We start from the raw sequence: 15739 nt of genomic DNA on the forward strand, positions 1-15739 counted from the left end.
AGTGTAACAGATTATGGATTTGTGAACTGAATAGAAAGCCTTGTAGTGATTTGTACATTATTTTAATGCTCCTGTTTTGTCTTTTGTCTTGCTCTCAGCCCCATGAGTTTGATGAGTGCCGTTTTGATATCAGTGTTAATGACAGCGTGTGGTACCTGCGTGCTCAAGACCCAGATCATCGGCAGCAATGGATAGATGCCATCGAGCAGCATAAGGTACGTATTGTAACCACGATGTACCCAATTATAATGTTCTGTTTCTTAAATGCACTGTTCTTGCACAAATTGCCAAAAATGATTTCAAACAGAAAAGAGACTCGCGTAACCATCTGAAATCGGGCAATCTGCACTGTGTACAAGGTTCATGGGCCCGAGAACTGCAGGCCCACAAACTTGTAGTTATGTTTCTTTTGTAAAGACTATCAGTTTCACATGCTGTCTGGCTGAGAGGAAGGACAAGTGAGTATTAGATCTCTGAATTTAAACACCTTAGTGTGTCTTTTAGAGAAAAGGCCAAAACCAGTACCCTCTGTCTAACCACCTACCTTAAGTTGACAGAAATGGTGGCACTGCATGCTTTAAAGCATTGCACTGATGGACCCAGAAGCAAACAGTTCGTTGACTGTTCTGCAGGTCTTCAGTTTGAGTTATTCCTGAATACATCCCGTCTTATAGTATGAACAGACTATGGCATATGAAAATGGCGTGGGACAGAATGTTTTTTATCCTTCTTTGCCAATTCTCTTTCATAATACGTACATACATACAGTACATACAGTACATACATACAGTACATACATACATACAGTACATACATACAGTACATACATACAGTACATACATACAGTACATACAATATTATTTTGGCAACCAGATATCCTAATCCAACTTCATGAACATACACAGGAGAAAAAAAAAACTCCCAAATCATTCCATGAACAGTATCAACGTGTTGATTGGGACTTTATCTGCCACAATAAAATCTACAATATGCTTTAACCTGAAGTAAGAGACCCAAAATCTAGTGCCTTGTAAATTGAGATTAAAATATTGTATATTGGTGTAATTAGCCTTAAAACTGTTTTAAAGTTGCAGTCCTACATTACATAGGACTAAAGGGAATTGGTGGTACGTTCAATTATGAAATACAAATTCCAAAATGTTATTCAGTAATTTATTTAACTTCCCCAATGTGATTACCATTTATGATTGACTTGTTTTATATTCCTGTTTGATTTAAACTTGTGTATAGCCAACTGGCAGATATTTAGTACTATATTTATTCCAGTGTCCATGAAAGAGGTGTTTACATTTTAGTAATTTGTGCACTAGTTTGTGGTCCGTAAAATGTGTAGAACTTTGCTCTATGAAGCTCTCGGTGAGAGGTTGAATAGTTGTCAAATACACAATCAAGGTACCTGAGTAGGTAGTTAAATGGGAAGCAAATACTGTGTCCATATAGTATGAGCATCATTGTATAAGTCTTTGAAGGTGTCAATGTTTAAAGAAAGAGTACAAAAGCATATGCTGTTCCACAAATCACTGAATTTCATTGTTTAGTACTGTAATGCAAATACTGAGGTTGCTAAGGCCCCCAGTCTAATCAACCATATTAGAGTTGCAATAAAGTGAAGCTGCTCTGGTACATAAACCGTGTGTTTGTGTGTGTGTGTGTTTTTTTTTGTGTGTGTGTGTGTGTGTGTGTGTGTGTGTGTGTGTTGTGCTCACGCATTTATATTGTTTATGTAGTTTCACGTGTTTTGATTGGATTTAGAGGTCTAAATATAAAACAGTTTTAGCTGGTTTCTTACAAACGCACAATGGTGGCTAAATATACTGGTACTCAAATTGTTTTTAAAACGTTGCTTATATTTCTCTTAACTGAACTCTGCTTTAGGACAAGTGTAAATCTGTTTACAACGACCATTAAGGTAGAGGCAAAGCTGAACAATTAAAAAAAAAAAAAGTGTGTGTACTGTATATAATGAGAAGGAATATTTCTGTCAGAGGGGCTTTAACTGTAGGTGTGATTTAGTTTTTTATTCTTGTCTTTGTTCCATTGTGGCATATTCGGGGATAAAATATTTCCCGGGGCACCTACAATTTTACCCTGTCGCCTGTGTTGGGCTGCAGAGCTAACTGACTTGTCACCGTGCAACTTGAAATCTGGATCAGACACGCTATGACTGCCATGGCAGTGACAGGTCAGTCAGCACTGCGCCACTACGTACGCGGGGGCGGGAGTGAGGAGAGCTCCATGACTGCCTGACCCTGTTCTCAATGAGGTCTGTGTCCGAACGAGAGTTTTCAGTGTGCTGCTGGGTCACTTTGACTGTGTGTATGTATCTGTTACACAGTCACTCAGAACATCCAGGGGGAGCATATAATGGGTTGAGAAAACAAAACAAGATACACAAATATAAGTGCAGACGTAATGCAATCAGTGAATAAATGTGGCAGTGTCTTGGCTCATATAGCTGTACTACTCACAGGACTAAAGTGTATATATAAGCAGTTGGCAAATAGGGTTGCCACCCTTGATGGTATAAAGGCATCTCAATCGCTTCAATAGGAGGTAGGAGAGGGAGGAATCTTCTTATAATGAACTCACTATGTATTTCAATATTAAGTGGTGATGAATAATTAAATAATCGCAGTAAACATATTAAATCTGACAATCACATCTATTAGTAAATGAAATACAGAATGACATTTCATAATACCCATTAAGGGTAAAAATTGTGATTTATGTATGATATCTGCCATAATGTATGAACATACTGTGTCCATAACAATGTTATCCCACGTTATTAAGTTTCTAATAACATAAATTATTATAACTTCCAACCATGTTCAATTCCAACTCCAGGTGCAATCTTAATTGATTTATTGAATGTTTTAGCTAAATTAGCATTCCCAAAGGGTATTTAAACAGCCACTAGCATGCTACTCATTATTCTCCTGACGAAGCCGTGAACAGTTTCTGGTGCTGGGCGAAACGCGTAGAGGAAACCAGCAGACCTATTTTGGTCTTGGAGGCGACCCGTAGCTGAACCTAACCTGCAGCCGTGACGTCAGAGGATCAGACGGGCGCACAGAGGGAGGCTCCGATCGTGGATACAGTGCCGTGGCATTCAGCCTGATGACCCAGGGAGGCGGTGAGCTGCTCGGGACAACTCCTACTCACAATTTGTGACCAATGCTTTTATTATATTAGCACATTGTAAGTGCGCATTTTTTACCCATTCATTTTTTATAAAGTTTATATTATTGATCGCACTATGTAGTTTTCTCTCTCTTTATACATGCGGTTTATGCTGACGGAGTATCGATAGGGGGTCCGGTGCCTTTATACCATCAAGGGTGGCAACCCTATTTGCCAACTGCTTATATATACACTTTAGTCCTGTGAGTAGTACAGCTATATGAGCCAAGACACTGCCACATTTATTCACTGATTGCATTACGTCTGCACTTATATTTGTGTATCTTGTTTTGTTTTCTCAACCCATTATATGCTCCCCCTGGATGTTCTGAGATACTTCTAAACTTTGGAACCCGTGAAACAGGTCCCACCAGTGAGGTTTGAGCTGTGGTTTTTTGGTCATCACTTATATTTATTTTATCATTTACACCAGTATTATTATTTATTCACTTCATATATAGCTGTTCGCGCCTTTTTGTTCACCTATTTACACAAGTACTGTCTGTTACACAGTCAGACACCACTGTCCGTCTCGCACATGCTCTGACATAAAGAATTACGGGGAGCGGGAGGCAGAGAGAAGTTTTAGGAGTCAATGGTGAGCAGTGGGGTGGGGATGGGACCGGAACAGCAGTGTGACCATGTCCCCCCTCCCTTCTTCATCCCCCTCCCTTCTTCCTCCCCCTCCCTTACTCCCTTCTTCCTCCCCTCCCTTGTCCCATTCCCCCCCTCTCGTTCTCATTCTCCTCCCCCTCCCTTTCTCGCTCTCCCCCCTCTTTCTCTCTGTCTCTCTCTGTCTCTATCCCCCCCTCTCTCTCTTTCTCTCTGTTTAGTGAAACAGAAACCAGGTGAGCCAAAACCTACCCCTATGACGGAATGGATCAGTAACACTATAATTAAATGCCCTTCTGGAGTATGCAGCCGCTTTTAACACAAATATATCAATCGTATTAAACTTGGAACGAATGATCCATTAACACGAATCAGTGATTTTAACCCATTTTATTGCAATGCATGCTGGTCACTCAGGCAGTAAATACATTTGGTAACTTGCCCCCAAGAAGTACTCTTGCCAGGCCTGACATGTTGATTCTGTGATGCCAACCCCGAAGGGTTGAAGAGGCAGTGCGGATTACCACACTGTAATGGTAAGCAGGAGGCAATGTATTTCTGCAAGAAAATAAATGTTATTCCTGATTCTGCACACAGATTTTAAAAAAAATAAAAAAATACCAGCATAATCTCCTGTGATAAATCTTAATCCTGAAACTGTTCTGTGGAAACGGAACAAAAAAATCACATTCCTCTTAATGGGGTAACTCCTCCCAGAAATAAATCCAGTGACTGGTTTAGGGGTCACATCTGGGTAATACTTTTATTTTACCCAGATCTGACACCTACACGTAATTTTTTTTATTTATTTTTTCTCCAAATTAAAATTTGGGAGGGGTTTGCTTTTCCTCTGGCTAATCTCTTGTGTGTGATGTCACTGTGTGAACAGCCAGAGTCCCCCTTATCTTTTTATTGGTGTGATTATGATAAGGACAAGGTGGGATAAGAGCATGGAGAGCGCTTGTTTGACAAACCTTTCCCCATTCAGAGGCCCCAAAGAAATTCAGTTTGCTGACTATTGCACCTTTTAAATTGGATTTTATGACTGTTATTCTTCAAAGGTATTTGAGCATACCAGATTAGTGAAGCTGAACAGTAATCAATAAGTAAAGGGCCCAAGTGCCTCTGATAAAATTATACATTGTAAATATCATTGATAGGTTGTAACAGGAATGGTTATCTATTTTTCCTATTCTATTTAAATCCACCATAATATAAATGTAATTCAGAGTTGGCCCTTTGATAAATGAAAAACCTATTTATTTTTCTATGTTGATTATCCGGTAGAAAAGGACACATCTGAGGCTTTCTCTGCATGCTAGCTTGCAAGTGAATAGGTACATATTGGATGCAACATTTTGTATGCAACCATGACAGCAGAGTTGGCCTCCTGGAAACTATATACTGTAACATCCTTGTGGACACAGCTTTCAGACTGTTTTCTATTCAGAAGCATAGTGTAAACTTGATGTGTTTAAAGAGGATCGGCTCTCTGGCTTGGCTCCCAAGGTTTTGTGAACTGGAGGAGCAGGATAGTCTGGTGGGGATTAAGTATCTGAGAATGTACTGCAGAGCGGTACTGGATATGAAGAAACTAGTGGTCGGGGTAAGGAGTAATGGGCAGGAAGTATGAAGAGTGGGGCTGTGGATTTGCCCATATCTGTCTACCTTCTTATCCCCTGGTCTGCCATGCTATGTCTTGATATATTATTTAACATGGACTCCTTGAAATAGTTTTCTTCTCCAGAAGCTTTTTGATACCTCAGATTTGAAATAGAATTTATAGCCAAAGTGTCAAATACACAAGCAATTTATTTGTGGACCGTGATAACTTTGACTTTGTGGCAGACATCTTCCTGTGGCCAGTGTTCCCTAAATTTAGGACAGACAAAAAAAAGTCATGAAGACTCGAAGGAAAATTTGCTACTCCTTTATGGGGAACTATGACATCTTATCTTGTGTAAACTCGTATATGACTCAGTGGGAAAAAGATATTGGAACAGAGATTTCTAAAGATGAATGGGCAGAGATATGGGAGGCAGCGGGCGAGCTCTTCTGTCTGCACCATAATTAAAGAAAATAGGTATAAGAATATGAGATGGTTTTTAACACCAGATGGGTTAGCACACATTTTGAAAGGAGCAAGCGCTTTGTCCTGTAGAAATTGTAGTTCCAGTGGTACATTATATCATATATTCTGGACTTGCCAAAAGGCTGTTCCCTTCTGGAGGAAAATTGAGAGAGATCACCAGTGTTCTTGGTGTGGCTATATACCAATGGATTCCATTATAATGATTATGGGGGAAACCTGTGCATAATGTGTCATATGCAACAAACAGCTGCTAGATGCACTATAATTCTTCAATAGAAGAAAATAAATATACCATCCTATCAAGTCTTTCAAGAAAACGTGTGACACGTGGAAATGGAAAAATTTACAGAGAAATTTGAAAAAAATCTGGAATTCATGGTTAAGTGCCTTTCCAGAAGATATAGCGACAATACAAGACATACCAATTTAATAAACAAATTTGAAGATATTAAAAAATGTTTCTATAATGGGAAACATTGTTAAAATTACAAACCATACAGTACCAAAGAATCAGGAAAATTATTAAGGTTATTACCACTAGTGTCTCTTGCCTCCCCCATCTTTCTCCTATTTAAGAAAAAAAAAATATATTTTTCTTAGTATTTTTATTATTATTATTATTACAGCTGAACCCAGTTATAACGCGGTCCTCGGGGGCCACCCGATCAGACCGGTTATAACCGGGGTTGTGCTAATTTTTTTTTAAATGGCGGCTGTGCGCCCGATTGGAACGAGGGAGGAGGCAGGAGTGAGGCGCCGGCAGACCCAGCACGTTCCCCCCCCCCCCCCCAGAAGCCCCAGCACTTCCCCTAGCAAGCACTTCCCCCCCAGCACCTCTCCCACCATGATCCCCCAGCACCTCTCCCACCACGATCACCCAGCAGCCCAACCACGATCCCCAGGCATTGTGTGTGTGTCCTTGGACCAGCATAATTAAGGTTAAGCCTCGCTCTTACATGAGGCTCATCTGGCCACCAAACCCCAGGGCTACCATGTCTTTATGTGCCTGGCATACCCTACCAATATAATACTTTTTATTCCTGTTTGTGTGTAAGGCTGCGGTCACTGCCACAGCGCACGGCTCGGCATGCGCTTTGTTTGTGTAAGCAGCGCCCCTCAATGGGGGAGGGCCCAGTATGCACCGTCCCGCTGAAGGTGCAGCTGCGCCGTGCTGCAGGTTTTTTTTCAACTCAATGAAATTGAGTTCAAATCCTGCGACAGGTGTGGCCACGCCCCCACCGGCGGTTCACCCAATGAGGGCGAACTAGCCGCGTGATGTAATGGCCACGCCCCCGCAAATCCACGCCCGCTCCCTCTCTCCCTGTCAGACTGCAGATCGCGGTTAGCGCTGTGCACGCGCCGCCCCTTTAGGGAATGATAATGGGTAGACATTGTTGGTACTTGCCAGGTCCACTTGAAACAACATGCTTTCAAATGAAAACAAAAAAATAAGCGTATCTGCTTCAACATAATGGTGGTACTTCTCTCTGAACCTTTTTGTTGTACAAGAAGCCAGCAACACAGAGTACAATACAACTACCAGAGTATTATTGCCAGCCCTTGAGCGAAGTTGAAGAGTTCCGTTGGTGTCCCAACATAAGCAGATCCTCCACCTTTTAGCCACAGGAAAATGGTTACCTTTAAGTTCCCTTATCAATGGTGTGTGTGTGTGTGTGTGTGTGTGTGTGTGTGTGTCATTTAAAAACCTACTATAGAGGCAGAAACACGTAGAATTTATTACATGGACATGTCATTTTACCCTCCCCTAGTATAATAAGGGTTAAGCCTGGTCCCTGTCCTTCCTTCCTGGGACTCCTCTGGCCACCAGACCCTGAAGCTACCCGGTTTTAATGCACTGTGTAGCCCCTTGCATACCCTGTACTGTGATTCTTTTATTCCTGGTGTGTAAAAACAAATATTGGTTTTGTGTAACAATAAAGCAGAGCCAGTCTTTGGATATGCTAGACTGAGAAACACTTTGTGCAGCCCGCATGTTCAGAGAAAATGACTGGTGCTGGAAGCAGAGGAGATGTGCAGGGGACAAAGCAGAAAGTGTCCCGGGACGGAGAAAGGGGCCGGGGGCCACCCGCCTGAAAAGTGGTGCAAATGGTTGCATGCCAAGGGGGAGATATCCTGTCGGCCGGGGAAGCCATTGCCGAGTCCCTCTGGTAGGTGCTGCTCCCATTGGCCCACTTGTAACTCTTAGCACTAACTTCCGCCCTGATTGAGCAATGCAGAAGAGCACTCGCCTCCTGTTTGGTCCGTGAGCAGCATCCATGCTGTGATTGGTTGCCAGCCCCTCTACCATGCTTTCCTATGGCAGCAGGGAAGCTATAAAAAAGGGGAACCCGATCAACGCTCCAGAGCTCGTTCTGATCCTGACGGACAGACTAAGCCGTGTGCTCCGAGACTGTGCCGGAGACACCTCAAAACGGAGCTGAGAGCCTTGCTAGCGGGAAATGTGAAAGTGCTTTGTGCTGCAGGACTGTAGCTGATTCCCCCCGTATGCCCTGTTTTAGTGAGTATAGCTCTTTGTGTTTTTGTGTTGTGCTTGCTGGCTCCAACTGGAAGAAAAATTCTTTATTCAACTGCTTTGTCCTGTCTGGTGCCTTGATCCCTGGGTTACGTTCTGATCTCCCGTGACAGACTCCAAGCTGCGATATTAGCTGAAGGCTCCAGCCAATGGGAGACAAGCCGTGAAGTTCTCTCTTTTGACACAGGCAGAAATAGGTTCAATAGGCACAGGACCTGCTTAATAGAGTTGGAGGGCGAAAACCATGAAATATCCAACATTGACATGTATATTGTTACAGTAGGTAAGGAGGGCCCTGCCCCAGGGAGTTTATGATCTATAAGGAAGGGTAAGTGGAAACACGGCTGCAGGGGTATGACATGTACAGTAGATGTAGGATGAATAAGGTTGTGAATGAATTCAACTGTGCTATGCAAGTTCTGTGGTCCAAAGCAATAAAAATAAATCTGCCTTTACAATTATGTAAATTCTTTTTTTCTTTTTTATAGAATGTACTTTTTATCTTCAGATGTTACTTGTTCCTTTTGCTCATCTGTTTCTTCTTGTATAGCGCTAAATATGTATTCCGTGCTGTACAAAATGAGATACATTTACTGAACAAGACAATACAAGGGTGAGTGCTACTGAGATAAATGAAAGCAATGTGAGCGATTGTAAGCTCTTTAGGACTGACTCCCCACGTTCAAATGGTGCGTGTTATTAAAGGGAGGCTACTGATATAGGATACGTGATAAGTGTCAGAGAGAGGGAATAAATTATTATTATTATTATACTCCCAAAATAATGTTAACATTTTTTGTTTCTTTTCACCCTTCCTTTTCAACCTCTAAGCTGCCCTTATGCCTCTAGTTGAATATGTTAAAGTGCCGGCAGACCTGGCATCCATGACGTTCCTTCAGGAAATGGCATGCTATTTTTGCTCATTTTCTATAGACAGATACAATCAAGGTAGGAGCAGGATCCAAGAATACAACAACTTTTCTCACACGATGGTCCCCAAAACCATGGTCAGGCAGCTCTTTCTGAAAATCGCTTGCTTTTTCACTACTGCCAAGATATATTAGAACAAGTGTATGCTTACAAACATCTTTAAAAGATCTTTGTAAGTATGATGACCAAGGAAAATCTTAACATTACCTGAACTAAAATCCTTACAGCCTTGTAGATTTGACATAAATTGGTGCATTTACTAAGTGTCTCGGCGTATGCCTACTGAGAGAATAAATGAGTATTATTGATCAGCAATCTGTAATGTCGTCCTGCCCAAGGAACAGACATTTTCTGCAATTTCTCGTTTCTAAAATGTCAGCAATCGATACAGTACCGTTCTGCTCTTTTGCTCGATTTTCTTGTGGTGGAAACCCACATAAGTTAAGTTTTGTGTGACAATCCATTCCCTATAATAGCGGTGTGCAAACTGGGGGGGGGGGGGGCGCGCAAGCTTGTTTAGGGGGGCGCAGGCGGTGAAACCTGGTGTCTGCTGGTCGGCAGACGCCAAATTATGCTGTGCGCAGGCGCACGGACAGGCGAAGGGGGTTGGGAGGGGGCGGACAGGTGCACGAGCGCACGGACAAACGGGGCGGTGCTGGCGGCCAACATCATGGTGCGCGTGAGGGCTGCGGAGGTACGGCGGCTGAAGAGAAATGGCTCCAAAGAGGCCAGGGGAGGAGCACGCCCCAGCGCAGTGACATCAAACGCCCCTCCTTCCATGTCTGCTCTGCAAAGCGCTCTGGAACTGCTCTCCTCCACTGGCTATCGAATTCCTGGGATCCTCTGCACAACTGACAAGTGAAAGGGTAGGCTGCAACTGTCAATGATGCTATGAATGTAATAAAATAATTTAAAAAAAAAAAAGTTAAAACACAACAACTTTTAAAACGGAAATAAATAAATACTTGTAGGTAGGAGTGGATAACACTGGGGAAAGCAAATGGGGGAAGGAAAAAAGGGGGGAGGGAAGGGAGGTAGCAAAGAGGTGGATGAATGCCCCCCCCAAATGGATTGCCTTTGTGCACCAGAAAAAAAACATATTACCAGATACCAGCAAACAATAAAATAAACAGATAGTGATTCATTTCTGTATACTGCCTGCGCGCACTCCTGCAGCCCAAGCGATTTGTGAACTTGGCTGCAGGAGATTTGTTGACGTGTGGCGGGGGCGTCATGAAGCTGATTCGCCCTCATTGGCTGAACCTGCTCATGTGCGCTGATGTCATGTGATTCAGGCAGGGGGGCCCGAGAAATTTCATGAATGAAATGGGGGGCTTGGCATAAAAAGTTTGCTCACCCCTGCTTAATATCGCTGCACTGAAGATGCTCAGCAAAAGTGTCCTTGCACCATCATTCTTTGCTTGTTTCTGGATGTCTTTTCAAGGATGCTTCAGATATTAAAGGTTTGACTTGCAGATCCATGTGGAAGTGATGGAAAATAATCAGGGCAGCAGTTAGGGTTGTGTTCCAGAATGTTTACCGTTAAAGAGTAAGGAAAGAACAGTGTTTCTGTCCACAAACTTGTGCTTTATTTTCCGCTGTCCAGTCTTCTGACATTGGTCAAGGTTCATACAAAGCAGTGATACTGCCCTCTGAGTGGAGATTCGTAGTCAATGGGGAGGTAAACTAAATGAACTCACAAAGTTATTTTAGATTGTAAGCTTTTCTGTATAGTAGTTCCTCTGTTTGCTTCTGTTTCCTACCCTTATCTCTGCATTGCATTATAGTTACCTGGACTCATACAGTATGTACATCATGTCAATCATGGGCCCCATGCTTGACACTGTAAAAATTTTAAAAAAAATTTAAGGTAAAGTGGGAACTGTCTCACGATGTCTGATTTTTGGAAAAAATTGGTTGCAACTAACTTCAAGCTATAATCTGTACATGCTTTCCCCTTGAGCCCGTATCTTGAATTTTCTATTCTCTAGGGCAGTGTTTTTAAATGTAGTATTCTTCTTTTCCCTTATCCTGTAGTTACATATGCCTATAGCTTCATGTTTGTTTAAATACACAATTGTTTAAAAAATATCACATGTGGAGCCTTCCAAGCTTGGGAGATGCAACGTAGTTCGAATTTTTGCAAACCTATTCTTAAACACCCATAGAATCTGTTTGATTTGTAATACTAATCGAGACCTTTTCAGTTGGCTCATGTTGGTATGAAAATACACTAGTGGAGCAACGTTTCTGCCTATTTTATCTCTAGACGATGCCACTCCGCTTAAACCCTTTGGGCGCCAGAGTGGTTGCTGCTTCAGAGCCATGGCCCCTTCGTCAAAATCACATGGCCGCTCCACAGAGGCATCACTTAACCCAGAAACTGAAGTTTGGTTGTCCACTTCCATTGTTCTGCATTACAGATAGCGTCTCGCGCAGGACACGTTCTCCCCTAGAAAACAAGCACTCTAAGGTGATGACTTAATGGCTACGTCTTGGTGCACCGAAAGGGTTAACATGAACATCTCGTTGCTGTAGTGTTTTTTTGCCACCCTTTCCATGCTCCATACAGAAATTCTACCCTCTGAACTTGTGTAGGATTTCCTGTTTGATTTGTTGCGTCCCACTGCCTGCTGTGCCCTTCCATAAAAGTATATGGTAACAAAAAGGGTAATTACCGAACCCCTCAACCCAGGCGCCAGTCTGGCAGCAATATGGTCAAATGCTTGTTTCAAGTTTTCCAATGAGCATTGAAAATGTAAAAAAAAGTTGCCGTGGTGTGTTGTTTTTTTTTTATATATATATATATTTTTTTTTAAATCAGTTTCACACACTCTATTTTGGATGAACACAAATAACATTAATACCTAAAGAATGGTTGACAATTCTTGGCAACAAAAATGTTTCGGTTTTTAGGAATGTTTTTCGGAAATGGATTTTATTTTGAGGTTATGATCATTCAATCTATTATTACTTTAATCCTTCTAATCTGTGCTACAGACACTATGTCCTAATCCTAATATTAGTCACTTTAAATGTGCATATTCGTTAGGTAATGTGTAATTTAGTGTAGATATTTTTTTTTTTTAATTTTATATGCATTATTTGTCTCTGTATATGTTGCTCAAAAGAATACTTGTACTGTAGGTGTCTGAATGGGCTGTGGGAGCATCAATCACGTTGACTAAATGTCACTGCCAATGGTTTATTTTAGTCATGCAGAATTGTATCCATGTGTATTTATATTGAAGACTAACATCTTAACCTTAATACTGTACATGGAGAGAAATGTGTAACCTTGTTGTTTTAAGGGCTGATCTGTGTAGTTGTGAAAAGTTCTTTGGGGCATGTTACTATCTCGGGATAATATTAGATTGGTCACATTACCTATGTTATAGCATCTGCAAGAATTAAACTAGTTTTATAAAAACATATGAGTAATACATTACATAAAGGGAGTCCTTACTTTTTGGTATCAGTGTAAGGGAAACCCCCTCTTAAATCCATGACTACACAACTTGGAATGTAGATTATTCGATTCCAATTGTCTGCTTATGTTGTCCATGTGATTAATGAATAGCTTTGTGTGTGATCAGGGAGTGGTGTAAATTGAGCAATCATTTCTAGTAAGTCTGTTCTTGCTACAACATGAACGCTAGTAAGCATTCAATAAGTTTAGTACAGTGACATTATTTAGCATTCAGTGACTCATTCTGACCATATGATCCCTGCAGAGGAGGGAAGGATTGCTCAGGATTCACGTGTATTTTATTTCTGGTATATTTTGCATTAGGTGTTAAGGTCATGCTGTCATAGCCTGAAGACCACAGTGTGTGAGTTTTCAGAACCACGGAGAGAACTTAAAAGTTGTCCTCGGGGCTCTGAGTCAGAGCAACCACCCAACTTACTCATACTGTATGCACATTAGGTACATGTGCATTGGTTCTTCCTAAAATCTGTTGTGGCTGGTGGTCCCAGTGTAGAGGTTTGGAAACTATTTTTCTAGAGCAGTGTTTCCCAATTCCAGTCCTCAGGGAACCCCAACAGGTCAGGCCTTAAGGATATCCCTGCTCCAGCACAGGTGGGTCAATTGGTGGCTCAGTCATTTTGACTGAGCCACCTGTGCTGGAGCAGGGATATCCTTAAGACCTGAGCTGTTGGGGTTCCCTGAGGACTGGAGTTGGGAAACACTGCTCTAGACAGACAAAAATCAAGGTAGTCCTTTAAAAAATAAATAAAAAATTATCTTTTTATCCATCAGTCTGAGACCGATGCACAAATCATATTTCCACTGAGTGAGACCGACTTGAGACTTTTGAAATGTGTAAAACGTGTTAGGACTTTTCTAACTTTTTCCAAAAACAACCCTTAAAGAAATAAATGACTTAGAATTTTTTACTAAAGAAGTATCTTGTATAGAAAACTATTTCCCTAATGGATTGCTGCTTAGACTGTAAGACCTTGAAATTTCTATACTGTCTACTGTTTTGTATATGTATACGGTCCATATCCTATAGGCATGCATCGTGTATTTAGAATATTTTGTGCAAAACAGGCACATGAAGATTAGCATTGCTGTTCTAGACATACTAGCACTGTCTTATGTTCATATGTGCGTCATTCTTTTTCATTTAACCACTGTTCTTAATCGGCTTTCCTCATGACCATCTGATCCTGACTGGCTTCCTTTTACAAGATAAATTCATTGTAATACTCCAGTGCTAATAAGCAAACCAGCCAGCGAATGCCTTACAGGTTTGAGTCATGAGGCCTCTTAACATCTTGAGGCTAATGCAAATGCGTGCAAGAATTTGTCATACTACCTACCACACACACTTGCTGAAGGAGCATGGATTCAATGTCTCAGTGTTTGGTTGTTAAGAGATTACATGTTCTTTACTTTGGCTTTCAAAATCTGCAGGTAATATAATAAATATTTATATATATAAAAAAATGTAAGCGTTACAAATGGTTTTCTTATTCTTTAGATTAACTTTACTCTTAGCTCTAAGTAGAGCTCCATTTTAACCTCCCAAACTCTTGTGCACACATCCACAAAAGGGTGTCAAACTGTAGCACACCTTTACTCCCATTCAAATCCATGGGGCACCTTTTTTTTTGTGGATCTGGGCCCTAATATTTCAAATGCTTCTATCTCCTGAACGGAGCATCAGATTTTAAAGATGGGAAGTGTAAGAAGGCTTGACCCATTTATTTCCCCATGACACAGCTACCACGTCATGAGGTGTGGCACTACATGGGCCCCATGACATGGTGTCTGTCGTATGCTATTTGCTCGTTTAATAGGAGTGATCACTTGGAAGCATTGAATGCGATCTGATTGGCTGAGGAATGGAAGAGCAGGAATAGTCTGTTCCCGACGATCGGTTACATGAACGTGGATGGGCTATGGCTCCGGCACTCAAAAGGTTAAGGTCGACAAAATTTTGCCAAGAAAGCGAATTGCGTAATAAGGTGGGAAAAAAAAATCTTTGCTTTGTGGGACTGTCCCTCTGATCAAATTTAGGCAGGGATTTGCATGTATTTCTTTCTAAATTCTCCATGTCATGCTGTTCCTCAGAATTAAAACTTTTTTCATACATACTAATATAATTTAGTTTGAAAAAAGACACCATCCATAGAGTTTCAAGCACAGCTTACCTCAAGTGCTCCTCTATTTTATCATATTACTGCATAGTCCAATCTGTTCTTCAGGGAAACATTAATTTGGAGAACTTATTTATATATTTTTTAAATTGTCAGTTCCTCCTGGAACTAGGCACGTTTTGCATGTTGCATGTTTACTAGGTTAAATAAAACATACATAGAAGCTTTTACAAAGGTGTCAACTTTACATTTTCATGGTAAAAGCTTTTGAGGTTTCCCCCTCCATCTTTATCTAATGCGTTTTGCTGGTAAGACTGACGGTTCTCAAAACTGGACGGGTTGCTCTTGTTTTGGTTATTTGACTAATAATGGCTTCATAATCACTATGCAAACAGATACACATAAGTAGCGAATATGCTTGAATTCAGCAGACCTGGAGAAAGGGGAATATATATTTTTTAACAGGAGATGCAAATAAGCCAAAATGTACAATTTATGTATTTTTTTTAGGAAGCATATTACACAAAATTATTTTAATATTTTTTGTTACATTTTCTTTAACTGCTCCTTTTAAACACTTCCACGCCTAATGCATATTGCAGAGTTAATATTTTGGGCAAAAATTATGGTAGTCTTCTCAGTCACTATAAGGGTATGTATGGTGAGTAACAAAACAGAAGCCTCTCCAATACACAGTACAGTAGACCTAACTATTCCTGAATGACATACCGTCTCTGTTCTTCCTCGAATGGTTTTGGTGA

General features: G+C 41.1%; 1 protein-coding gene across 1 annotated transcript in view; it reads left to right on the forward strand.

The window, feature by feature from the left end:
- The window catches only part of CERT1 (ceramide transporter 1), a 122426-nt gene that overhangs the window by 39942 nt on the left and 66745 nt on the right, over positions 1-15739 (forward strand). Inside the window, exon 3 of the mRNA XM_075591474.1 lies at positions 99-215. Coding sequence (XP_075447589.1) covers positions 99-215 — 117 coding nt within the window. The remainder of the gene's footprint in view (positions 1-98; positions 216-15739) is intronic.

This window comes from Ascaphus truei, chromosome 1 (genome assembly GCF_040206685.1).
Source record: "Ascaphus truei isolate aAscTru1 chromosome 1, aAscTru1.hap1, whole genome shotgun sequence".
Classification (NCBI taxonomy): domain Eukaryota; kingdom Metazoa; phylum Chordata; class Amphibia; order Anura; family Ascaphidae; genus Ascaphus; species Ascaphus truei.